A 16,366-nucleotide genomic window follows, 5' to 3' on the forward strand; every position below is an offset into this window, starting at 1 on the left:
GGTGGATGTATTGAAATAACTGCAACGCCGTGGTTAGCTATGATGCCACCTCCGCAAGCACGCGGAAAGGCGGGGGAAGGTTGTGAGATGTGGAAATCACCTACAAATGAAGTTGTAAGGGACCAACTGCTGGAGCAAAGTGATGTGGAAGAATTTACGATAAAATAAAGTATCTTGACGGGACTGCAAGCAGCTTATCAGTACTTTGCAGCTACCACTAACTGAAGTTCACAAAGTAAGGGACGAGCTAGCTAGCCAGTTCAGTCGAGTTGCCGAAGCATAGTAAACCCAGAGCAAGCTGGTTGACGCCATTATTAAGCTCCCCCACCGAACTGCCGAAAGTGGGAAGCGATGAGTTGCCAGAGCCGATGAGTTACCGACAACCCTTTCTCGGGTTGAGCTGCGCTGGACCCATCGGTCCAGAGGATCGGGAAGCTTATGCGGGGTTCATTATGAAGATCATCCATTTTTATGGTACTCCGTATAGTGTCAGTGTGTCTGTTGAAGAGAATAGGGAGCATTCAGCGTAGAAATACACAGCAGACTGGAAGTTGAAGGGGAATCAATGACTTTTTCTCAGTCTCAATCATACATCAGAAGAAGGAAGGAGGGGTAGCCAAGGAGGGGATCCCGTGATCCACATCTTTGCTTGTTTGGCTTCGCTTCTTCTTCCTCTTCCTCCTCCTCTTCTTCTTCCTCCTCATCATCTCTCTCTGTCTCCCCACATAGTTACCCCTCTACTGTTCGATCCTCTCTGCTTTTTGCCTGAATCACGGCACTACCTCTATTCCTTCAATTGAATGCACTGCTGCAGCATGTGTCTTATGACAATCGGCATCGCCGTCTTGTCTACCTAAGTAGGCAGCGATCTCCTGATAGGATAAAATGCTCGAGCCAATCTAGGTACACTTCAACCCCTGAGGAAGCCACAACAAAGTCACGGTTCTTCACTCGGAAAGCAGAGGAATAAGACCCCGGGGTAGGATCCCGTTCGAGCAAGGCAACCCCGCCAATGAACGATGTTGGTGGCGGTGGCGCCAGCCACTGCCTCAAGAATCACTGGTTTTCTGGGGAAAGACTCGTCCGAAGTGACTGTCAGGCGACTGAAGGCTGCATATTGACAAGAACTGGAACACCCGCGGCCTCTGTACAACGATCAATGAACCGTTTTGCACGTGGTGCAGGTATTGCAGAGTATCTGACTCGGCCGCAGACCAGATTGAGCTCCCCGTTCCATACGAAAAACCGGACAGGCATTTGTAGCATCAAGGGCTGGCTGAACGGTACGTCGCGGGGCTATGCGCCCTAGAGCCAAGCACTGTATGTCATGGTCGAACAGTCCGGGCATCCCGGCAGCCCCGAAGGAAATCTAGTAGAAATTCCCGAGCTGGGTCTGATCGCAGCCTGTCGAACGTCAACTCTGCTCATGTCGCTGCTCGTCAGTAGTTCAGCCGGCTTCTGCAGAACACTTGCTGCATGAACTTTCTAGCGCCTAATTCATTACCCAATACCACCAGTCGGTTGATCTTGGCAGTTAAGAGAGGAGTCGAGACGGTTCCCAACCAGCGCAGCCTGACGCCAAGAGACAATCAACGGTACATGAAATAGAAGACATCTAGGTGTAGATCACACTTGTCTAGAGCATTATGGCGAGAAAACTGCTGTTCACCGCTGAAATGTCGGGTGAACATCGTTCCTCTCACTGAATGATCCTTTGCAATGTGGCTTTCAGGATGCGCAAACTACCATGGGTGTCTGTACTTGATTACTTCTCTGATAATGCTGATTGGAGATGCGTTATTTTCATGTACTTCGACAGCCATCACCGGCAAAACCTCACTGGACAGTCTACCCAAGAAAGATGCAGGTCAGACCGTCTGTCTATCATATTTTAGCACGGCGTCGTGATCTAGCGTCAAAGTAAACGAGTGCATCTATATGGCCAACGGCTCTGATTTCTGCAAGCACTCATCATCGTTCTCTATTGTTCTCAAAATGTATAGGCCTCTAACAGCATATGAGCCACCAATGATGATCAGTAGCAAAAATAGCCGATGAGAGACGGGACTTATGGAAGATTAGTGTCTGCCCCTGGATGGGTTGACACCCACTAGCATTATGTCAATGCCTACAACTGCTCACCTTGGAGATGAAAATGTGGCTAGCTGGGCTGTGTACTCCAGAGTCATGCTTTGCAACGATGAAGATACCCATCGCAAGCATTTCCGCAGCGCAAGGCCGGATTCATGCCCAATGAAGACACCAGACTTGCTATTGTGAGATCCGAGTGCTCAAGGACAGCTGAAAAATGTGATTCATCGTGCAGATGGCAGTTCGTAGCGAAGTTTCCACTCGACATACAGGCCTGAGAGAGGAAAGCCTGAGAGAGGAAAGCCTGAGAGAGGAATTGCTCGAAGGGTTGGCTCGAAGGGACTGTGCTATCACCAAGTTCGAACCGCTCGAAGCACCTGAACAGATCTCGGAGCTGAATGTCAACTCTCAGTCGTTTCTCAGTCGCGAAAACTATATAAGGAAGGCAGATTCCTCTCCAGGTCTTCTCCTCTGCACCATCATCAACTCAGCTCGCAAAGCAAGCAACGACAAGAACTACCCCTTGATCATACTCTTTCAATTTGAAAGGAACACAATTTTGAAATGTCTACCGTTGTGACCACCGCTCCTCCTGTCCAGACCATGTCTCTTCAGGCAGTCGCTCAGTCGGGCTCTTCGGACGAAGAGCTCTTGCAGCTTTTCCGCCGAGTGGCTATCACCAGCTCTGACGGCCATGATGTGTCTGAGATGCAAATCAAGAAGGCCTTCCAGCAGGAGATCAGCCGGCCCCTGGGTCGACAGATGCTGGAGGCATCCTTGGCGCACGCGAATGGCTGCTCTTGCTATCACTGGAACTACCATGACCGCATCAGCGGCAAAGTCAACATCTCTCGGGTTGACTTGACTTTTGACCTGACTTCAAAGAGCATGGGACAGGCTGTAAAGGGTGAAGCTGCTGGCTTCTACAGGCCTAACAGTGCTTTTATCAAGTAAGTCATGTCTTTCTTTATACAAAATAACACTTTCTAACAGCCAGCAGTGCAACCGTCTACTATGACGACCAGCAATACCTCCAGGGCAACCAGAGCGTCCAGATCTACATGGATGGAAGCGTACGCAGTCCCATTTCCACTTCATATATCGGAATCAAGGCATGCTGCTAACCCGCAACCAGAAATTCATCATCGACTTCTTCACCACCGACCAGTCGGAGAAGCCAATTGCGCGTATCGTCCAGAACGCCTCATCCTTTACCTTCCAGGGCACTGACACTGGTGACGCCACCTGGGGTACTAACTAGTGGCTGAGTCGATGACCGCCAGAAAGAGCCATTTGGCATCTATGGCAATCAATTTGGAGCTGACAGGGTGATGCGGATCACGATGGAGAAGGGGACGATGATCAAGTTTCGGGTTATGTCTTGTTTTGATTCTTGCTTTTGATTCATTCCTTAGTTGCTTTTTTTTGTCTAGTCTTGCTTGTTAGGAGGAATAAGATTGATCCGCATAGATTCATTCGCAATGTAAAGTCCGTAAAAATTCCTCCCGTATCTAAGCAAGCGCTTCGCCAGCCCTGTCCTACTGCGTGACTTCAGCTTCCTGACTTCGAGCACCTGGGGAGACACCAAGCACTTCCATCCATTCATGCATAAACTATACTTGAAAGCTTGATTAGATTCATTAACAAGAAAGGCATTGATGGAATTACCATTTCCATTTCCATTAAAGAATTGTTACGAGCATGAGGAAAACATATAAACTGGTTCATAATCCATTGAAGAAAAAGGAGAAATCCTCTACCTCTAACCAACCCATCCACCCCATATACAGTATCCTTTCTATACATTTCTTTTTCAACTTTCCCATCAACCAATTCATACAAGAACTTTTTATGTCACCCGAGAAAGATAAAAGAAAAGGTCATAACCTCATACAATGTACCACACAAATCAAACAACCCACATAACCCCAATTGTAGAAGAAAAAAAAAACCGATATAGCAAAGCACGCTAGACAGTGACAAAACTTATATGTATAAGATCTAAGAAGAACCACCACGACCACCAACGTTCGACAAGGCCTTCTTCTGATCCTCGCTCAGTTGGGTCGTGGGCAGAGGCCGAGCTGCGGTCGAGGCAGCAGATGGGGGAGGAAGGAATCCGGTCTGAACAAGGTAAGAGGCGTACAGGCCGACCAGCTCCTCGGTGACGCCGGCGCCGGCGGAGGCGTCAATGCCGGACCAGGCGGCGTCGGCACGGAGGGAGGCAGCAGCATTGACGTCATCCAGTTCGGGGGCCTTGGTGTTGGAGGGGAGGTCGGAGGTGACGAAGTGGTAGAGGGGCATGCTGGGATCGGATGTTAGGATTGTAGTGGATAGTTTGGGTAGAGAGGGAACTTACAGTGCGTGCTGGGACTCGGGGTCATCGTGCTGTCCATCATTGACGTACTGTTCCAGAGACTTGGACCAGGGGACGTAGTCAACCTGAGGGACGTCGTATCCGTACAGCTGGAGAGCGCCCAAGAACTGGTTGAACCGGAGACGCGGGTGCCCAGTGACCTGGGCGACGCCGATGGGAGTGCAAGGAGGCTGGAATGCAGCGGCGATGACCACGCGGGCAACGTGGTCCACGGGAACCATGTTGACGGTGTTGTTAATGTTGGGGCGGGAAGACAGCTGGATGCATCCCTTGATCATACGGATGAGGAAGTCGTCGGTGTTGGTGGCTAGTTTTTGTATGTTAGCTTGCTTTGGAAATCAATATTCTGGGAGATTTTTTGCTTACTTCCGGTCTTGGAGTCACCAAGAACGTAACCAGGACGAACGACGGTTCCCTTCAGACCCCTACGGCCAGCCTCGCGGACCAGGTACTCTCCAGCCCACTTGCTCTGGCCGTAGCCAGTTCCAAGTCCAACGGCACTGCCCTCGAGGTCGTCCTCCTCGCTAATACCCGCTCCACCGGCGGCAACGATGCGCTCGGATTCAGAGACATAGTGGTCGCTGTCGAGAACACTGGTGGAGCTGACGAAGGAGAACTGCTTGGGCTTACCACTAGCGCAAAGCTTCAGAGCATCGATGGTTCCCTGGACGTTGGCTGGCTTAAGGGTAGAGTAAGGGTAGACCCAGTGGACAAGAGCACCGTTGTGAATAACGGCATCCACACGCTTGGTCAAGTCCTCCCAGAGAGCATCCGAGAAACCGAAGCGGGGTTCACCCAGGTTACCGCAAACACACTGCAGTCTGCTGGTCCAGGCCTCATCCCAGAAGCCGTAGGCGCGGCAGGTGGAGCGGATACGTTCAAGCGCCTGCTCATCGGTCTTACCACGAACCAGGGTCACAACCTTGGCCATGGGCGACTTGCGAGTGAGGAGGTCACGAAGGATATGCGCACCCAAGAAGCCAGTAGCACCAGTCAGGAAGATGGTTGGCTCACTGGACAGAATAGGCTCGGTACGCGTGGGGAAAGAGGCGGGCAAGGCGGTCTCTGCCAGCTTCCGGGCATCCTTCGAGTATTCGTCGTCAAGCTCATCAGGGGTAGCTGAAGCATCCGCCTTAGCAGCGGTACTGTCATCATTGCTGGCGAAAGACTCGAAGTTCTGCAGACGGTCGATCTCAGCGGCAAATCCCCTGAGGGTCGGGCTACGGAAAATGGCGTTCATGCTAACGTCAATTCCGCGCCACTTGCGGCGGATGTCGAAGAACATCTGCTGGGCCAGGATACTGTGCCCTCCAAGGTCGAAGAAGGAGTCATCAGGTCCAATCATGCGAGCAGTAAGGTTGGGGATGCGGGAGGCCCAGATTGAGGCCAGCGCCTGCTCGGTTTCAGAGAGAGCCTGGACCACAGATGACTTGCGACGAGGAGCCGCGGCACTAAGCTCTGCAGTATCGGGGAAGGGCAGCGCAGGCTTGTCGATCTTGCCGTTAGGGTTGAGGGGCATGCGCTTGAGGGGGATGAACACTGTCGGCACGGCGTAGGAGGCGAGCTTGGTCCGCAGCAGGTCACGAATGTCGTCACGAAGAGGACGGAACCGTCTAAGCATGCCGACCATTCCTTCGGCAGAGTCATCGTCTTCGAGACCCTTCTCTTGCAGCCAAGCAGCCCACTTGCTCATGTCCGGCACGAAATAACTGACCAGAGTCCGCTCCTCGAACTTGTCACGACGCACCAGAGTGACGTTCTCTCTCACCAGGGGATGGCGAGACAGGTGGGTATCAATCTCACCCAGCTCGATACGGAACCCACGGATCTTGACCTGATCATCTGCACGTCCCGAACACTCGACATCTCCCGAAGGAGTGTAACGACCAAGGTCACCACTGCGGTACAAGCGATCTCTAGGGCCTTGGTAGAACTGCCTCCAGGGCTCGTTCGCGCTGTCTGCCTTGGCCTGGTCCTTCTGGACCCAGGTCTGGTTATCAACAAACCAGTTGTTGAGGAACTTCTTCTGGTTCAATTCAGGCGAACCCAGGTAGCCTTCAGCGAGACCACCGGCACGGACGTAGATTTCACCAACTTCACCGATGGCGCAAATGCGGCTGGGTTCGAAGCGGTTAACAACCAGCATCTGAACGTCGAGCATACCCCGACCTGCCGGGATGACGTCCTTCATGGTGTCCAGGTAGCCCTCGTCGCTCGAGTAGCTCGGGATCTCGAAGTAACTGACCGCACGCTGTGTCTCAGTCGTTCCGTACATGTTGACGATGTTGACATTGGGGGCCAAGCCCTGCAGAGAGCGGCAGTCTCGCTTGATCAGGATATCGCCGACGAAGAAGGCGTGGTGAAGCGAGGGGAACTGTGCCGAAGCACCGCCGACGAGAATCTGACCCATGGCAGGGGTAAGGTGAGTGACAGTAGCTCCATACTCGCGCATCCACTCGGCAAGCCTTTCGTTCTGAATATCCTCCCGGGCAGGAACCAGCAGCTGAGCTCCCAGGAAAAGAGGGGTGAAGATATCTCTTTGGATCGGGTCATGAGCGATACCGCTGAGCATGGTAAACCGATCGTTGGGGGTAAGCTTGAAGGTCTCGGACATCCAAGGGAAGTAGTATGCGAGAGAAAAGTGACGACCCTTGACACCCTTGGGCCTGCCCTCAGAGCCAGAAGTGAAGGACAGAGTCGGGGTGGAGTCAGGTCCGACGACGACGCCAACAGACTTGGCCTTCAAAGGAACTTGGTTGGCCAAGACATCCTGGCCATTGATCGATCCTCCGACGAGGGAGCCATCGTCGCGAAGGGCCAGGGCAGGCACTTCCGTGCGCAGCTCCAGGTTCTCATTGATGAATGAGCGGACCACATCGGAGAGCTCACCGGCATCCTTAGTGGCCTTCTCAATGTTGATCAATGCCCGAGGGCGAGCCACATCAAGGTAGATGCACTGTCTTTCCGGGGGGTAGGCAGGGTCAATGACCGAGAAGGTCGCACCAGCCTTCAGGATACCCATAACGGCTACCACCAGGTCAACACCACGGTAAGCGTACACCATGACGACCTCTCCTCTCTCCACACCCGCCTGGACCAGATGATGGCCCAAAATGTTGGAGGCCTCATTGATTTGCTTGTAGGTGAACTCCCGGTGAGGAGACCGCTCCGACTTGGTCTCCACTACACAGAGTCTTTCGGGGTGCTTCTCAGCGTTAGCGGCGAAGATGTCGTGGATAGCACCGCGGAAATTGGACCAGTTCAAATCGGAAGTCGGGTCCGGAAGAAGGGCCAGTTGATCCTCGGTCATGAAGTCAATGCGCCCAATTGCTTGTTCCGGGTTGCTGGTCGCATTTTCGACCAGACGGGCCAGCTGCTTGAGGATGGTGGAGATTCTCGAACTGGAGAAGAGTCTCTGGTTGTAGTAAGCTCCCAATTCCGCCTGGGTTGTGGAGCCATCCGATGCACTGATCGGAGCAATGTTGACAAGGAGATCTGTTGTCTCAAAGGTGTTGGCAGGGTAATCCTGGGAGGCAGCAGGGGCATCGTAGGCAGCAAAGCGGAAGAGGACGGGAGAGCGTTCAGATTGAGACTTTTCTTGAATATAGGATCGTAGACTGCCCAGAGGTACGATCTCGGCCGAGCCTTGCTCGAATGCCTAGGGAAGAGTTAGATGAGCTACAACGATGATATACGCCACCTTAATTTTTTGTCATACCTTCTGGACCTTGGCGTACAGCTGCAGGAAGGTTTCGGATGCCTCGATTGGGACTCTCAGGACGAAAGGACGACCATCGTCGCTGGAGCTGGTCCCGACGGCAATATCCTCGTCACCGGTAAGGCGTGCAACGAGCACAATGAAAGCCGTCAGGAAGACAGTGAATCCGGACGAAGAGCCGGAGATCTTCTGCAAGTCCGATTGCGTCTCCTTGGACAGCTGAATCGACTCAAAGGCTTCAATTGCCCTCTTGGGAAGCTCCTGCTTCTGGTTGTCGGGATAGTCTCGGGTGAGGGGAGACACTGTGAGGTTCTGGAGTCTTTGAGCCCATCGCTCGAGGCGCTCCTGCAAGGAGACTGATTCGACAGCCATTGTTACAGTTGCGATGCCCTTGTAAGTGGGGGGATGAGGGACGTCAACTGCACTTGGCGGAATATGAAAGGTCAGTAGGGAATTAGGGAATTTAATTGAAATTGAAGATGGGAAGAGCAGCGATCGACGATGAGTCAAGAGGGGCACGCGAGAAAAAGTGCCGATGTCGGCTGCAGCCCACCAGACAGTACTAGTTTTAGTAGCCTGAGGTTTTCCTTTTCTTTTTCTCCCCACAATTTGGGAGGATCATTTCGATGGCTGGGCCGCTGGGATCTCACCGCCTCTGGGGCCCTTTCAACAGAATGTAATAATACACTGACCGCTTTTCCATCTGCACCGCCACACGCGGCGGTGGCTTACCACACATTCTGTTCAACTGACTGGGACTCTTTATCCACTTGGAATGGAGACACGGTCGTATCGCTGACTTACCCGCTTGGGTCTAGGCTTCTGAACCCCTTCCAGGCACTTCCGCATTGGGTTGATCAGGAACAAAGTGCAACGCTGCCTTCAGTCTATGCTTCCAATCCTGCTGAGGTGCTTCGGGTTGTCAACTTCTCACTCTCGCTTGCCATGGGTTAAGAGACGTGTCTCTGACGTCTCTTTCACACCTCTTTTTTCTTCCTGTTATTATATTACTCCTTCGTTCAACAACCTTCGCTCCTCCAGTTTTATCCCCTAACCCCCTAAAGACATTGACCGTAATACCTAGTTTATTACTTACCATTCGTTTCCTACCCGCATTGGGACAGGCAGAAGCCTCACAGAAGAACATCCGGTCAATTTCTCACGTTTGACTTGGACGGCCAGAACTTCTACTCGGCAGATTTCCCCTGATTGATTCAGGCCTGATCCAGGCCGTGCATCCTCGATCAAAATGATCCCTCATCGGAGCACGGCTCTCATTACCATCGTCGTCTTTGTCGCCCTAGTCTTGGTTATCTTCTCTTCCTCTCCAGTAACCGACCCATCGACTGGCGAGGAAGTCTCCGGTCCGGCCAAATATGTCCCTCACCCGAAACTTCCTTCGTTAAATAACCTGCATCTGCCATCGTTTCACCCGACAGTGCATACCCCTCCGGAACCGCAACCCAACAGCACCAGCGGCGAGTCCAAGTGGTTCAGCGACTGGTCGTGGATCAACCCTTTCTCGTCATCTATCACCCTCGATGAGAACCGTTCCGTCCTCCCTCCTCTTAGAAATCGACCGTTCATCTACACGTACTACGAGCCCAACAAAGGAAACGATCGGGAGGAGGATAATGCGGACGCGCAGCTGCTTCTCGCCTGGCGCAGGGCTTGGTTTGCGCAGGGTTTTCGCCCCGTCATTCTTGGCCCCGGGGAAGCCATGAACAATCAGCTTTACGAGCTTGTCCAGCCATTGAGTCTGAAGCCTGAGCTTGAAAGTGAGCTGTTCCGGTGGCTAGCCTGGGGTCACATGGGTGATGGTATGCTTGCGGATTGGCACTGCTTTCCCATGGCCCGATACGATAATGCTCTTCTCACTTATCTGCGTCGGGGCACTGATCCTGCCCTTATCACCCGCTTCGATGGCTTCGGGAATGCCTTATTCTCTGGAGAGAAGTCGCGTATCAACGATGCAATCAAGGAAGCTATGAACAAGGTGGATGACAAGTCCACCTCTCTAATTGATCTTCTTCCGACCGAGTTCTTCAAGGTGGAAGAGCCTAGCGCTTTGGCTCTGTATGACTCGGCTGCCATTACTAGCCACTACCCTACAGTCGCTGAGAAGATTGTCTCTTCGCCTACTGCTGGGCGATTGGCCTTGGCTGAGTTGATCAATGCCCACTTGCACAACACTTTCCAGAACTCCTTCCCTGCAGGCGTTGCTGTATTGAAACCATTTCCCGAGCATACTACGGCTCTGGTGGAACCGGCCCTACGGCTTGCCAAAGCCCTGGTGCAATGTCCTAGTTCTCCCGTTCCCCACTCGTGCCCTCCGAACTCGCCGAAATGTCATCCCTGTGATGCTGAAAAGCCCATGCAGGTCAGCCAGCCAGCGACCTACAGGAATACGACCCAAGTTTTCACAATCGGGACTCTACCTCATCCTTTTACGCTTATTAGTCTGCAGCAGGATTCCACCGAGGTCACAACGCGGCACATTCGCCGCGAGACAGACCGTGATGTGTGGTTGGCCGAAGTGACCAAAGAGCACCTCGGTACTGACATTGGCGGTTCTGCGAGAGCTGTTGTGTTTAAGAGAGCCGTTGCCGATGACGCCGTTGTAGGCACCTCGCTATGGATGACTGTCGAGTCGCTGCCTCCTCAGGCCGGGCAGTCTCTGCCGTCAGAGCTCTTGGACGAGTTTGAGTGGCAGTTTGGTTTCAAGATCCCTCGTGATGGCAAGGTCGATGCAAAGAATGAAGAAGAGAAGAAGGAGTCCGTCCAACAGGCCAACCCGAGTGAGCAAGGTGTTGAGAAGGAGTACGGAATCCTGAAACAGGCACGAGAGTACCTGAAGGGCAAAGATACCAACCGAATTGGTATCACTGATGTGGCAGAGGCCTGGAACTTGGCGGACACGGAAGTCTGGCGTTTCGTGAGAGCATACCGGTAAGTACACCGACACAGACCTCCAAATTCCCAGCGTTTTAGTCTTCGCCTTATGACGGGACCGAAAGGAAAGTCCGATGGTGTGAGCTAACAATTCATCAATTTGCAGTGCGCGCAGCGTCGTAGAACGCAAGAAATGGGAGGAAGAAGAAAAGGACTTCATTGGAGCCAAGCCAAAAGTATAATTAATGTCTTGTCTTATCGCTCATACTTATAGACATGTTATCGCTAGTACTTGTTGGTGTACATTGCTTCTCTTCGCTTGAACTGTTTATTTACTATCTTGGCCCGGGTGGCTTCGGCCAGAGCATTGGGAGCGGCGTTGATCGATACCTATTCTTCTTTTCTACTGTTGGTACTAGGCCCGCAATCTCTTACTATATACTTTGTTGCTTTGCTATTTCCATTTCCTAATCATATAATCGAGACTCTACTAACTAGGCCGTATAGAGTACTCACTACTACTAGTTGGTTCACCGGGCACCAGTGAGAGTCGGTAGATTAGTGATCAGATGACATCTGCCGTAGGTTACCGCCCATCGGACAGTGGCGATCGCCGCTGGGCGGGCCATCGATAGCCAGCGATAACCGTAGTGGGGAGGCAACGATAAGCTTGTCCATGACTCCATTTCCTTGGTTAGCTTATGCCGGGGAGGGACTTCACCCCTTTCTATATCCTTTTGCCACCATAAGTTTCATAGTACATCCTCCTCCGTTCTGAACAAATATTGCTCGGGAATACCTTCATGGATCCTATCCTAATCCAAATCTGAAGCAACAGAATTATCATCACACTGACCGGCCGGTCTTGGCGTCCGCTCATCTCGGCGGGGAATTCGACTTTCCGCATTTGAGCTTCAGGAAACAAGATGGCCCCAGGCATTTTAGAATCACCAAAGCCAACGGTGGCTGCCAACAAGGCTGTCACCTTGGCTCAGCTCACAGAGGATTGGGACGACACTATTCGTTTCTATCTCAACGGCACAAAGGTCGTTCTCGACTCGATCAATCCTGAAGTCACGCTATTGGAGTATCTGCGGGGTATCGGCCTGACAGGCACCAAGCTAGGGTGTGCGGAAGGTGGTTGTGGTGCTTGCACAGTGGTATGTACCCACGCCATTATATCGGTGTTTAGGTTCATGTTGACATGAAACAGGTTGTATCGCATTTCAATCCGACGACGAAGAAGCTTTACCATGCCTCAGTCAACGCTTGTCTCGCCCCCTTGATCAGTGTGGACGGGAAACATGTTATAACCGTGGAAGGTATCGGCGATGTGAAGAATCCCCATGCTGTTCAACAACGGCTTGCGGTTGGAAATGGAAGTCAGTGCGGTTTCTGTACGCCGGGAATTGTCATGGTATGCTCTTCGAGGGCTGGTGTGGTGGGACTAAGCTGACGGGTCTACAGAGCCTCTATGCCCTCCTACGTAATAACTCCGCGCCGACCGAACACGACGTCGAAGAAGCATTCGACGGGAATCTCTGTCGTTGCACCGGGTACAGGCCCATATTGGATGCTGCTCAGAGCTTCACCGCTCCCAAGGGCTGCGGGAAATCCCTGGCCAACGGTGGAACAGGTTGTTGCATGGATAAGCAGAACGGTGCTGGGGGTTGCTGCAAGCAGTCATCGGCAGACACCACAGATGGAGATGCACCGAAATTCACGCCGCCCGAGTTCATCGAATACAGTCCGGGCACGGAGCTGATTTTCCCGCCTCAGCTCCACAAGCACGAATTTCGACCTTTGGTCCTCGGGAATAAGAAAAAGAAGTGGTACCGTCCGGTCACCCTCGAACAATTATTGGAGATCAAGGCTGTGCACCCTGATGCTAAAATCATCGGCGGAAGCACGGAGACACAGATTGAGGTTAAGTTTAAGGCGATGAGGTACAGTGCCTCTGTCTATGTCGGTGATATTCCGGAACTACGTCAGTATTCGCTCAAGGATGACCATCTGGAGATCGGGGCCAATGTTTCTTTGACCGACCTCGAATCAATCTGTGATGAAGCTCTCGAGCGCTATGGGCCGTTGCGAGGTCAGCCATTCAATGCCATCAAGAAGCAACTCCGCTATTTTGCAGGAAGGCAAATTCGCAATGTCGCGTCACCAGCAGGAAACCTGGCTACAGCATCTCCAATTTCTGACCTGAACCCGGTCTTTGTGGCTACCAACACTGTCCTTGTAGCCATGTCGTTGGGTGAAGTTATCGAGATTCCTATGAGCCAGTTCTTCAAGGGCTATCGATCCACTGCGCTCCCGCCTAATGCGATTATCGCTTGTTTACGGATCCCGGTTGCGTCCGAAACGGGAGAATATCTGCGTGCCTACAAGCAGTCAAAGAGAAAGGATGATGACATCGCGATAGTGAACGCAGCTTTGCGGGTCTCACTTTCTCCTTCTCATGATGTGCAAAGCGTCAACTTAGTCTTCGGAGGGCTGGCCCCAATGACCGTCTCCGCACGCAACGCAGAGGCCTTTCTGGCAGGCAAGAAGTTCACCAACCCTGCTACTCTTGAGGGTACCATGGGTGCTTTAGAGAAGGACTTCGACTTGAAGTTCAGTGTTCCTGGAGGAATGGCGACATACAGGAAGTCTCTCGCCTTGGGATTCTTCTACCGGTTCTATCACGATGTATTGTCCTCCATCCAGGTCACGGAGGCGGATGTTGATGAAGACGTCATTGCCGAGATTGAAAGAGCCATTTCATCCGGAGAGAAAGACCACGAGGCTTCTGCAGCGTATCAACAGAAGATTCTCGGAAAGGCTAGTCCTCATGTCTCTGCACTAAAGCAAGCTACCGGAGAAGCACAGTACACCGATGACATGCCTTTGATGAAGAACGAGCTTTACGGCTGCATGGTTCTTTCGACTAAGGCACATGCTCGTATTCTGAGTGTGGACACTTCAGCAGCTTTCGATATTCCTGGCGTTGCTAATTACGTGGATCATACTGATCTCCCTAACCCCAAAGCCAATTGGTGGGGAGCTCCAAACTGCGATGAAGTCTTCTTCGCGGTTGATGAGGTCACGACTGCTGGTCAGCCGATTGGTATGATTCTCGCAACGTCGGCCAAGATCGCGGAGGAGGGTGCGAGAGCGGTCAAGGTAGAATATGAAGAGCTTCCAGCAATCTTGAGTGTGGAAGAAGCCATTGAGGCCGAGTCGTTCTTTGAACACTCCCGCTTTATCAAATGCGGGGATCCAGAGAGTGCCTTCAAAGAAGCAGACTATGTATTTACTGGACAGTCAAAAATGGGTGGCCAGGAACACTTTTACCTGGAAACTCAGGCTTGTGTTGCCATCCCCAAGCTTGAGGACGGAGAGATGGAGATCTGGAGTGGAACACAAAACCCTACGGAAACGTGAGTCACGACAACTACCATAAGAAAGGCTTTACTGATTATCTCTAGGCAAACTTACGTTGCACAAGTAACCGGTGTAGCTGCCAACAAAATCGTGTCTCGGGTAAAGCGCCTTGGAGGTGGATTTGGTGGCAAAGAGACACGTTCGGTCCAACTGGCTGGTATTTGTGCCACAGCTGCTGCAAAGGCGAAGTTGCCCGTGCGGTGCATGCTCAATCGCGACGAGGACATTGCTACTTCCGGTCAACGCCATCCATTCTTCTGCCGCTGGAAGGTGGGAGTGACAAAAGATGGTAAACTGCTTGCATTTGATGCGGATGTGTACGCCAACGGTGGTCACACCCAAGATCTGTCTGGTGCAGTAGTAGAGAGAGCGCTCTCACACATCGATGGAGTGTACAACATACCGAATATGCACGTCCGTGGTCGTATCTGCAAGACGAACACCGTTTCAAACACCGCTTTCCGTGGCTTCGGCGGCCCTCAGGGTATGTTCTTCGCCGAGTGCATGATATCGGAGGTTGCGGATCATCTTCAGATACCAGTCGAACAACTCCGTTGGCAGAATATGTACAAGCCTGGTGACAAGACCCACTACAACCAGGAGCTGAAGGATTGGCATGTGCCGTTGATGTATAAGCAAGTTATGGATGAGAGCTCGTACGAGGATCGACGGAAGGCTGTGGAGGAATATAACAAGAAGCACAAGTGGTCGAAGCGTGGAATGGCCATCATCCCTACCAAGTTCGGTATCTCTTTCACAGCCCTATTCCTGAACCAGGCTGGCGCGCTGGTGCATATCTATCACGACGGAAGTGTCCTTGTGGCTCACGGTGGTGTGGAGATGGGTCAAGGGCTACATACCAAGATGACTATGATTGCGGCTGAAGCTTTGGGTGTGCCTCATTCCAACGTCTTTATCTCGGAGACTGCCACAAATACCGTGGCCAACACATCGTCCACGGCTGCGTCGGCCAGTTCTGATCTCAATGGATACGCCATCTACAATGCCTGTGAGCAGCTCAATGAACGTCTTCAGCCGTACCGGGAGAAGATGCCAGGAGCACCTATGAAGGACCTTGCTCACGCGGCCTACTTTGATCGAGTCAACCTCTCCGCGCAGGGATACTACCGCACCCCGGACATTGGCTACGTATGGGGCGAGAACAAGGGCCAGATGTTCTTCTATTTTACTCAGGGTGTGACCGCTGCCGAGGTGCAGATTGACACGCTCACAGGCGACTGGACTCCTCTACGTGCTGACATAAAAATGGACGTTGGCCGTACCATCAACCCATCGATCGACTACGGACAGATCGAAGGCGCTTTCATCCAAGGCCAGGGTCTTTTCACCACGGAAGAGAGTCTATGGCACCGGGCTTCGGGACAGATCTTCACCAAGGGACCCGGAAACTACAAGATCCCTGGATTCCGGGATATTCCCCAGATCTTTAACGTCAGTCTGCTAAAGGACGTGGAATGGGAGAACCTGCGCACTATCCAGCGATCCCGTGGTGTTGGTGAGCCACCACTGTTTATGGGCAGTGCCGTCTTCTTTGCCATCCGCGATGCGCTCAAGGCAGCGCGCCAGCAATGGAACGTGCATGAAGTGTTGCGACTAGAGAGTCCAGCGACTCCAGAGCGGATCCGGGTCAGCTGTGCTGATCCGATCATTGAAAGGGCACGCGTGGTGCCAAAGGAGGGTGAGAAGAGTTTCTTTGTAGCGATATAGCCAGCATGATAGGATACCATTATCAATTAGTTCACTGGATGTAATGACTGCATGAACACAATATTTATTCCACCTTGACCTCTTCAATACTAACAACAGTAATAATAAGAGTCAGACACACCGCTTTCCCCATA

At 52.2% G+C, this 16,366-nt stretch overlaps 4 protein-coding genes across 4 annotated transcripts; 3 read left to right on the forward strand and 1 right to left on the reverse strand.

The window, feature by feature from the left end:
• Positions 1-2,655: 2,655 nt before the first annotated feature.
• AtWU_02992 (putative kynurenine--oxoglutarate transaminase BNA3) lies at positions 2,656-3,352 on the forward strand (the record flags this gene model as incomplete). The annotated part of the gene is made up of 3 exons (XM_035498105.1): positions 2,656-3,041; positions 3,092-3,164; positions 3,227-3,352. 3 exons carry the CDS (start codon positions 2,656-2,658, stop codon positions 3,350-3,352), a joined length of 585 nt encoding a protein of 194 aa, XP_035353998.1.
• A 740-nt stretch (positions 3,353-4,092) lies between these two features.
• aarA (L-aminoadipate-semialdehyde dehydrogenase) lies at positions 4,093-8,558 on the reverse strand (the record flags this gene model as incomplete). Its single annotated transcript, XM_035498106.1, has 4 exons — positions 4,093-4,396; positions 4,451-4,775; positions 4,835-8,126; positions 8,187-8,558. The coding sequence occupies 4 exons, from the start codon at positions 8,556-8,558 to the stop codon at positions 4,093-4,095; spliced, it is 4,293 nt and encodes a 1,430-aa protein (XP_035353999.1).
• Positions 8,559-9,435: 877 nt separating this feature from the next.
• Positions 9,436-11,320, forward strand: AtWU_02994 (uncharacterized protein; the record flags this gene model as incomplete). Its single annotated transcript, XM_035498107.1, has 2 exons — positions 9,436-11,135; positions 11,245-11,320. 2 exons carry the CDS (start codon positions 9,436-9,438, stop codon positions 11,318-11,320), a joined length of 1,776 nt encoding a protein of 591 aa, XP_035354000.1.
• Positions 11,321-12,004: 684 nt separating this feature from the next.
• On the forward strand, positions 12,005-16,232 carry AtWU_02995 (putative xanthine dehydrogenase HxA; the record flags this gene model as incomplete). The annotated part of the gene is made up of 4 exons (XM_035498108.1): positions 12,005-12,238; positions 12,292-12,495; positions 12,546-14,500; positions 14,549-16,232. 4 exons carry the CDS (start codon positions 12,005-12,007, stop codon positions 16,230-16,232), a joined length of 4,077 nt encoding a protein of 1,358 aa, XP_035354001.1.
• Positions 16,233-16,366: the final 134 nt, after the last annotated feature.

The sequence above is a fragment of the Aspergillus tubingensis genome (genome assembly GCF_013340325.1).
Source record: "Aspergillus tubingensis WU-2223L DNA, scaffold_4, whole genome shotgun sequence".
Lineage (NCBI taxonomy): Eukaryota > Fungi > Ascomycota > Eurotiomycetes > Eurotiales > Aspergillaceae > Aspergillus > Aspergillus tubingensis.